Consider the following 10,207-nt stretch of genomic DNA (forward strand, 5'->3'; position numbering starts at 1 on the left):
TATGGGTCCGCCTCCTTCACAAGAGGCTCTACAGTCTCTGCCAGCCACAATATGGCCGCCACGGCCCGCCGACGATCCAACCTCCTAGCATGAGGAAGTGCCAATGTTGGGCCCCGGGATTCGTATGTAGGGGCTGTGTACCTCCGATCAGTCCCTCCGTTTCCCCAGCACAGGAGATCCAGGATAACTTCCCCATCTGAGAGGTCGCGGCCCAGTCAGCGGCAAGATGGCTGCCGCTTGTCTGGACGCTTCTTGCTCTCCAAGCACAGTTCTTCCGGGGGGAATGAAAATGAGAGCTCCAGGAACTCACAGGCTCTTCTGCCTACCACGGTGCTGCTACCTCTGGCTTGAGGCGCTTCGTTGATCACAGATGGCAGCCGATGCAATGGAGCCCTCATGGAGCCTTAGGTAAAAGCGGCCATACTCGATGCCCCGCCCACGGAAGTCATATAAATATGGTTTTAATGAGGAAACCACCTTAACAACATAAATGTAATGACAACACGTGACAGATAGATGATATTGTACATTTATTCAGCACAGAAGGCAATTCAGAATAAAATCAAATATAAATATATAAAACACTTTTATGGTTGACTTTTCCAGAACGTAGTGAATGTGCTCAATAGATTTTCACCATTTTGGCAGTATACATGAATACGAAACATGAAACAAATATATATCACAACATCTGAAGACAAACACTCACATACAGAGGCTTTAGTACAAAAAAATCATAAAGCTAAAAACTAGAACATACATTCAACAGTGTTTTGTTGTCTGCAAAACTTAAAGAGGCTCTGTCACCAGATTTTGCAACCCCTATCTGCTATTGCAGCAGATCGGCGCTGCAATGTAGATTACAGTAACGTTTTTATTTTTTAAAAACGAGCATTTTTGGCCAAGTTATGACCATTTTCGTATTTATGCAAATGAGGCTTGCAAAAGTACAACTGGGCGTGTATTATGTGCGTACATCGGGGCGTGTTTACTACTTTTACTAGCTGGGCGCTCTGATGAGAAGTATCATCCACTTCTCTTCAGAACGCCCAGCTTCTGGCAGTGCAGATCTGTGACGTCACTCACAGGTCCTGCATCGTGTCGGCACCAGAGGCTACAGTTGATTCTGCAGCAGCATCAGCAGGTAAGTAGCTACATCGACTTACCTGCAAACGCCGATGCTGCTGCAGAATCATCTGTAGCCTCTGGTGCTGATGTGTTCTCGCTCGTCTGACACGATGCAGGACCTGTGAGTGACAACACAGCGTGATCTCTGGAGAACACGGCTGTGTCTGCACTGCCAGAAGCTGGGCGTTGTGAAGAGAGGTGGATGATACTTCTATACACAACGCCCAGCTAGTAAAAGTAGTAAACACGCCCCGATGTACGCACATAATACACGCCCAGTTGTACTTTTACTTTTCAACACGCCCAGTTGTACTTTTGCAAACCTCATTTGCATAAATACGAAAATGGTCATAACTTGGCCAAAAATGCTCGTTTTTAAAAAATAAAAATGTTACTGTAATCTACATTGCAGCGCCGATCTACAGCAATAGCAGATAGGGGTTGCAAAATCTGGTGACAGAGCCTCTTTAACCTTTTAAATAAAACAGTAAAAAAAAAAAATTATACAGAATAATTATGACTTTGGACTAAGAAAAGTCCACTTAAAGGCCCTGTTCACACAGATTTTTTTGGCGCTGATTTTGACGTGGAAATCACATCGGAATCAGTGTAAAAAACAAGGCGACATGCTCTTTCTTCCCACGGTTCCGTCTCTGACCTCGCATTGAAATCAATGGGAGGCAGAGAAAGCGTTTTTCGTGGCGTTTTTAGTCCATGGCGCTCAATGGCCGTGGCTTATAAATGTCCCAAAAACCACGGCAAGAAAGTGCAGGCAGGTAAAATTCTGCCTGCAAAAAAACTCAGTGTGACCAGGGCCTTAAGGTGAATTTCCACCTTTTATCATCATGTACTTTTTAGGTCCAAAATTCTGTAGCGATTAATTTATTATTATAACCTTATTGCGATCATAGCTCCATTTCTGTGATGAGTTTAATTATACATTTCTGGCTACATGCAGCCACCACTAGAGGGAGTTAGTAGCTTATTGAATACTGTGCTGTGTTTAATGTATAACAGTATGCAGTAAGCTCCCCCTAGTGGTGGTTGAAGGCAGCCAGAATTTTATCATTTATCTTTGTCTTTGAGCGGATTTGGAGACCTGTATCAGAAAAACTAAACTCTGACCGCTATAAATATGTATTAAGAAATTATTCCGTATTTTGGAAACATATACTGTAGATTAAACAAACAAAATGGTATTCAAAGTAGGACATTCAGTTTAACACATTATACAATAAAAACATTTTAATAAAATAAAGAAGGCCCATTATCAGGCTGTGTGACTACTTCCCATCTTTACTACTTGTATCAAGCAAAAAATACAGCATTTCAAGAATATATTTTTTTTTATACTACAAAATAAGAACTTTTTTGGACTCCTTAAAGAAAACTAAAACTAAAGACTAATGGTAAGACAGAGGCAAGGAAATCAAATTCCCCAGCACTGCCCTACATTACATCAGCAGAATACAGGCTGCCTTCTAATAACTACAGCTACATACCAATATTAATAATATGTATATCAGGGGATTGTTTTATATGCACTTCCCTGTAAGTTCACAGGACATTAAAGAGGATCTGTCACCTTTCTAGACATGTCTGTTTTAGTAAATTTTTGTATATTCCATGAAATAACAATTCTGGAGCACCTTTTCTTAGAACTCTGTTGTGTGCTGTTCCTCTGTTATTTCTCCTAGAAATGTATGAATAAATTGACTACTGGGTGTTACCATTACTCTTGTTAAAGAGGCGTGTCCCTCCAGAATCTCACTATGTCACTACTGATTGGACAGTGTCAGTCTGTGTAGAGACACACCCCCAACTGGTAACATCCAGATGTCAATTTTTTCATACATTTCTAGGAGGAATCGCAGAGGAATGGCACCACGCAGAGTTCTAAGAAAAGATGCTCCAGAATTGTTATTCCAGGGAGAATACAAGTATTTACTAAAACAAATATGTCAGGAGAGGTGACAGGTCCTCTTTATAAGGGGTTTCCCATGATTAAAATGTAATGGCGTACAGGACAGTATATGCCATAAATGTCTGATTGGTGGTAGTCCACCAATCCTGTGTACAAGGGGTGCTGGTGCCTAAGACTTCAGTGAAAAGTGACTGCACAACCAACTGTACCCTGTTAACGCTGGACTGGGCACTGCAATCCTCGGGAGCAATGGGGGGTCTTCCATCAATCAAACATTTCTGACCATACAAATTGAAATGCCAGAAATGTTAATTGTGTAAAGACTTCTTTATATACCCTATAATAATGGACAATCATACATTTCCATTCTGGGATAAATCAAATATGAAATTTAGTAGGTTAGCTAAAGCATATATTCAGGTGTGTGTGTATATGTATGTATATATGTACGTATGAGTATATATACACACATTGGTGACGTCTAGCAATGACATGTATACACACACACATACAAAAATACATACATACACACATACATACATAGACTGGTCATATCAACAGACATTAAAACTAAATAACACACTATACTCAATATTTGGTTGAACAATTTATAATAAAACGTAGACGATGATCATCAAGTTCTCTTTAACTGGTCAATGTCACCAAACACATTTTATACAATATATCGGCCTCCCCTGCATTACCAAATCCACGATGACAATATAGGCACGTCTTTCCTTTTCTAAATGACAAGGTAAATACAAAGGGCTGCCTGAAATAACCAGGTTAGGACATTGTGTGGTTTCTCAAGACATCTCCATAACCTAGAACTGGGTCAAGAAGAAGTAAATGACAGTTGTGCTTTCTTGTGTTTCATCTCTGTCAGTTCCTTAAGGAGAGAATATGAGGAGTGTCGATCACTGAGGAAGGAGCATGGTGCGCAGCGTAGTGTTCAGTACAGGCTGGTCTTCTTCATTATTCTAAGGAACTCCTGCTCATTCACTTCCCCGTCCCCATCCCTGTCAGCTTCATCAATCATCTCCTGTAGAAAATAAAAGCAGATTAAAGGTGCAATATGAAAAGCTAAACTTTACTGAAGTTCACATCTTCAAGGCCCGGTGAAGATGAGTGATCTTTCGGGGTCTTGATCAACTGCTATTGCTGAGGGGAAACCGGAAGAAATGAGATAGTATATAGCTGGAAGAAATGAGATAGTATATAGCTGGAAGAAATGAGATAGTATATAGCTGGAAGAAATGAGATAGTATATAGCTGGAAGAAATGAGATAGTATATACCTGGAAGAAATGAGATAGTATATAGCTGGAAGAAATGAGATAGCATACAGCGTCCATTGCCATCAAGAGCCGTCCGTGTAATACACAAACATATCAGGTCCACTAGAGTGAGACCAGCTCTTTACAGTAGTGCCCCCTCTATAAACACCCACATGCCCCTTACCGGGCATACTGTCTGCATAGGAGACTGTCCACTGTAAAAAAAACATATCCTGACATATCACAGAGATTTCAGTCACTCAAAGACTATGACATAATCCTCACTTCTATTGGTTTCAATGGTGGAGCAAGAATTGTGTTGTAGATTTCCAGTGACGGACAGAGCGGTTTTACTTTGAATTAGTTTAACTTAAGCCCCAAGAACATGACACATCAGTGTGCAAGAGACTGTAGGGCGGTGTCAGGAACCGTGGGGGTTTACTGCCAAATAGCAATGCTATAGGGGTGAATATCGTAATAATACGGAATTCGATGGAGCATGCCAAGTGAAATCGGAGGCATATAGTGGTATATGGTCCAATGCACCTCTAGGAGTACCCAATTACAGCTCGGAACAACACAGCTATAATATGGCTATGTGCATGAGACTCTAATTGCTCTACAAATTGAAAAAAAAAAAAAAAAGGTTTCCTCTACTAACTAAAACCAAAGATGCGCCCTGCGTGACTAATGGCTCTGGCGGATTGTAGGATTAGTGCTATAGAGCTCCATGGTCACTAGTACGAGGATCCCGAGTCCTCTGTTCCACCTCGCCAGCACTGCCACTCTCTGCAACTGCTTTCCATGGATGTGCTGGTGAGGAGGGAGGGGGTGACGGGACACTCAGGGATCCCCATATTAGTGATCGCGGGGCCACAGCGATCTAACAGTTATCACCTATTCTGTGGGTAGGTGATAAACATTTATGGGAAAACCTCTTTAAAAATAATAGTTGGTTGCAATGAAGTTATAATAACTTATTAAATATTCAGTTCCAGTCCTGTCATATTACAATGTGAAAGGTAAAACGCACTCGTTTGTCATATCCTGCACACCAGCGCCCTCTACTGACTTATTCTCTTATTTTGGAATGAAATCATGATGGACTTTACAAGAGCAACAGAACACACCTATTGACTCTAGAAATCTGTAATCTATTCAGCAGCTGATAACACATAATGTATATAATGCAAAAGTGCAGCTTGTCGGAAGGAAACAGTCGATCTGTAGTAATACAGTTTTGCATTAAATAAGTTTCGTGGACCGTTAGGAGGGACCCCCTTTATATCACTTCGGATGTTCAGAGGAACCCCTTCCTATTAAAATACAGGGTGATTCAAAAAGCATGGTGCAAAATGATAGCCTTGGTATTCATAACCGAGAGAACATAACACAAACACACAGTCTCTTCCGAAGTCTTTGGGCAGCCCGGACTTTCAGCATGACAAACACCCAATGGTTTCGAATTGCTTCACCCAACGCAAAATGCAGTTTACACGTGGAGCACATTTACCAAATTTATTCTGAAAGTTTGGCTGTACTGTCACCAGACCCCGTTCTTGCAAATTCCAACTCGCAAAAAGCGGTTTCTTGCTTAGATGTCGCCACCTTATGTCACACTGTGTAAGCACATTTCAAAATTTGGCTCTTGAAAATTAAAGCTGGGCTGTGATTGGTTGCTATGGGCACCAAGCCAGTTTTGCTTTGATTTTCAGTCCCTGGCCATTTACTACTGATATTACTTTAACTACAGGCCTTTACTTTTGCACCATTCTTTTTGAATCATCATTGCACTTACCATGAAAAATAGATATTATCAGGGAGTCCAATTACTACTGTGGAGAAGTATCCAGTTCACAGTCCATTGCTGCACCCATAGACCAATGCCACACAGCAGGAACATTACAGCAATTTGTCACTTTAATTATGACAAAACAGTAGTCCCCACATTGATAAGGACTCATGTACACGGCAGAGCCCTGTGCCCGGAGCCTCCTGTACAGTGGCGTGCTGCCGTAAAGGCTAGGTGTGGTGCCATATATAAGTAGATGTACTCCCTTACAAAAGAAATGTATGTCAACTGTTTTATCCAATTTTATAAAAAAAAAAAAAAAAAGCTTGGCAAGAGGGCGTGGCCTCATTAGAATGAAGGTGTGGTCTATCAGTAAGGGGTGCGGCTTAAAATGTGACAAATTTGCATTACAATTTTACGCAAAAAAACTGGGGCAAACTAAGCCAAACAAGAGTCGGTATAAGAAATAGAAAAGTGTGTAACATGTCTAGCTACATGAGGAGCCAAATTTATCATACAGCGAGCACCACTGTGATAAATTTGGCGCATCTTCTGACTGCCTGATGTAAGGTTACACGGTCTATCCTGCCCCATTCGGTTTTATTGTAATTCTGGTTGAAAAGTAAGATATTGTATTAGAACAGTTCCCAGTTACAGACCTGCAGTTCCTCATCGGTCAAGTTTTCACCAAGCTCTTTTGCTACTCGTTTCAGATTTTTAAAAGATATTTTTCCAGTTTCATCGTCGTCAAATAACCGGAAAGCCTTCATTATTTCCTCTTTGGAGTCTTTTTCAGCCTACAAAAAAAAATACATTGTAAGCAACTATAATGATTTATTTAAATCTATAAGAAAAAAAACGGGAATGCAATAATAAAATAGTAAGAAAACCGTTCTATGTATCAAAAACTGGAGATTGTTTTTTATATTGTATTATTACTGTATACAGATAATGCAGAACTGGCCAGGCATGGATATGCAGTTACATAAAAGTATGACATTCTAAATGGTGTGGCTTTTAGGGTAGATCCACACGCGGCAGATTGACAGGGGATTTCACGTTTGTTACATTAAAAGGAGTGAAATCTACAGTGAAAATCTGCAACAGAAATTGACATGTTGCAGATTTTAAAAACTTTACCGAAAAGCAAAAGGTCCAGGCACTGTAATCCACTGCAGATCTTACCTGTGCAAACCAACAGGTAAAATCCGCAACAATTCCGGTACATGTGGACCCGCGATTAGACTTCATTCACACAGAGCCATATGAATAGTAAATGTGTTGTTTATGTTGCGACAAGAATAGAATTGGATCCTATCGGAAGAAAACTGAGAAGCCTTCACAAAGGAATGACGACACCCGATCCCACTTCTGGCACCAAACATACAACCCTTGTACACAGGTGCGGGACTGGTTACTGTATAGTTATCAGCGCTCTGTCTGGTAACAAGCTGAGCACTTGAGTGGTCATCACATGACCAGGATAGATTTGTATCCCCTGCGAGCAAACAATTATTGATTAAATTGAATGACAGCAATCAAAGATCTTGAAAACCGCAAGGAATAATTACAACAGCATATTGGAAAATTGTTTAACATTTCATTATACAAAGAATAACATTTATTTGCTGAAAGCGGAATACCCCTTTAACATTGTACATATTGCAGATACAATTACATATAATGGTGGAGCAGGCAGCGGTTAGCTCCCTGCTCCACTATTCATTTACTGACCCCCGGACCTCGACACAGACTGGCACAATTATGTAATCACGCCAGCCTGTGCCGAGCCGCCAACTGCACAGGCTGGAAGAGGTCTAAAGACTAGGCTTTTAAAATAGGGCTAGGTAAGTAATAGTTTTATTATGTTAAGGGACACTATTTATGTGTGGGGAAGCACTAAGGATAAAGGGGGCATCAGTACAGTGTGTGGGGCTCAAGCAGGGTATCACTACTGTGTGGGTGGCACAAACAGGGCATTGCTATTTTGTGGGGGCAACTATAAACAAAATTCTTTGATTAGGGCTCCCAGACAAAACTTTGCTTGGGGCCCCAGAAATGCCAATTCCGTCCCTGCGTATCATCATTACAAGGAATGTTTTTTATGTAAGATCCATAGGGTCCTTCCATGCATTTACCATCTTCTGTGTCATAGCTGAAAGGAAGTCACTGAAGCTGATTTTTCCCGTTCCCTCTTTATCAATATCTGCAATCATCTTCTTGATTTCCTCTTTCTTGGGTTCAAACCCCAGGGCTCGCATGGCAACCTGCAAAAGTTTAAAAAAGTTATCAAATATGTAACGTGCAATTTAAATAAGCAGTTATAAAAAGCATAAATATAATACAAATACTAGCAGATAAAAGAGCCAACTTTCACACCTGGTGGGATATATATATATATATATATATATATATATATATATATATATTTATTTATTTATTTTTTTCCCAAAATGTTGCATTTTAAATCCATAAAGCACATACCTTTACCCCCACTTAGTAGGACAATGGCGCACACTGGGCTGTTTTAGAAATTGGGATCTTTTAAGGAATCTGTCACCAGGTCTTGTAACATTTAGATTAGGGAATCTCTATGACGTATTATCACAGCGTACTTTGAACCAGTGAGAGCAATGGCATCTGACGTCGCAGAGATGCCATAATCTGAGCCTGGTGACAGGGTTCTTTAAAATGCCATTGCCAGCTGTAGGCAAGTTCTGTATATATGTATAATAATATTGTCACCTTCAGCTCCTTTACATCTATAGTTCCACTTCCATCTGTATCAAAAAGATCGAAGGCTTCTCTGATCTCCTGCTGCTGCTCCTTGGTAAGTTCAGGCTTTGGAGAGGTCTTCTTCCTCTGCGTTGCTCCTCCTAGTGATGGTTTCTTGTAGTTAGATGCCTAAAAGCAGCAGATGAAAAAGAAGAATTTGGTAATTGCTCAAACCTTGTTAAAAAAAAGTTATAAAACTGAATAAAAGAGAGAAAAAAAAGACGTCAATAGAGACAGCTGAAAAATATTTACAGTGAAATTCCTTTACTCCAGCGTTTCTGATAATCCAGCACTTGTTTCCAGCGCGGGACAGCAATATAATGTGAAATTTCACAAGATCTGAACACTGAGCAGATCGCTTTCTGTTTTTTTTTATTTTATTTTATTATACTCACATCTCCACCCCATTCACAAAAGTGGAGCATTCAGTAGAAGTGGAGCAGTTCCCGATAGCGATCAATCAAGTCGCCCTGAAAGTAGGAACTTGGTTGGTTGCCACGGGCAACTGCTTATCTTTCACTTGTGCCAGTTTTGGTAAATCCAGTGCTATGTGTCTATATAGAGGATTGTTATGTCATGGATCAGAATGTGGACACAATGGGTCTTTCGTATACAACTTTCTTTGCCGCAGAACGGCGAAATTGCCTCAACTATGGATTGGAATTAGTATCAGATTTATTATTGTCGTTTTCACGCAATCACTAACAACCCAGACAATTTTTCCCTCTTTAAAAGGTGTGACTAGCCAATCACAATAAGAAGGATATCCATCATCCTAAAGAAGACTGCAAACAACATATAAGACAGACTAGACATGGCCGATGAATCGCGATCTGATTTGCAAATGGTCGAAACATTCAAAAATTTGGTAATCTTTAAAAATATTTTTCTTCATGAGCCACCACCTATAAGTTACACACTTGCCATACATGTATGGATATATGTACAGTCTGTATTTATAGTATATACAGCCCCAGCATACCTGAGCAGTACACGATCTATAATGTGTCAGCACTAGGCTATGGTATAGTCATAACCTGTAACCGATTGTTATTACGACTCACCATATCGGCTGTAGTACTACAGAACCAGGGATCTCTCCTACTACACACCTCTACACGGCCCAACCGCCTGTTCCAATCGTTTACTAGAGATACAGCAATACAACCAATCAACGCTCAGTAAATGGGTCTACTCATTCCTATTGGCCTGCTGTCAGTGGGTTAACCAATAAGAAAGGAGATGTCATAGCTCAGAACGAGGCTTGACACGCAGTACTATTTCTCGGCGCAGAGTAAGTGACGTTGGGTGC

General features: G+C 40.5%; 1 protein-coding gene across 1 annotated transcript; it reads right to left on the bottom strand.

Annotated features, from left to right (window-relative positions):
- Window positions 1-3,646: 3,646 nt before the first annotated feature.
- Window positions 3,647-10,068, bottom strand: CETN2 (centrin 2). The gene is made up of 5 exons (XM_075835983.1): window positions 9,960-10,068; window positions 8,866-9,024; window positions 8,259-8,387; window positions 6,780-6,917; window positions 3,647-4,094 (listed from the first exon to the last, which is right to left on the bottom strand). The coding sequence occupies exons 1-5, from the start codon at window positions 9,960-9,962 to the stop codon at window positions 4,005-4,007; spliced, it is 519 nt and encodes a 172-aa protein (XP_075692098.1). The 5' UTR covers window positions 9,963-10,068; the 3' UTR covers window positions 3,647-4,004.
- Window positions 10,069-10,207: the final 139 nt, after the last annotated feature.

Source organism: Rhinoderma darwinii, chromosome 8, assembly GCF_050947455.1.
Source record: "Rhinoderma darwinii isolate aRhiDar2 chromosome 8, aRhiDar2.hap1, whole genome shotgun sequence".
Classification (NCBI taxonomy): Eukaryota; Metazoa; Chordata; class Amphibia; order Anura; family Rhinodermatidae; genus Rhinoderma; species Rhinoderma darwinii.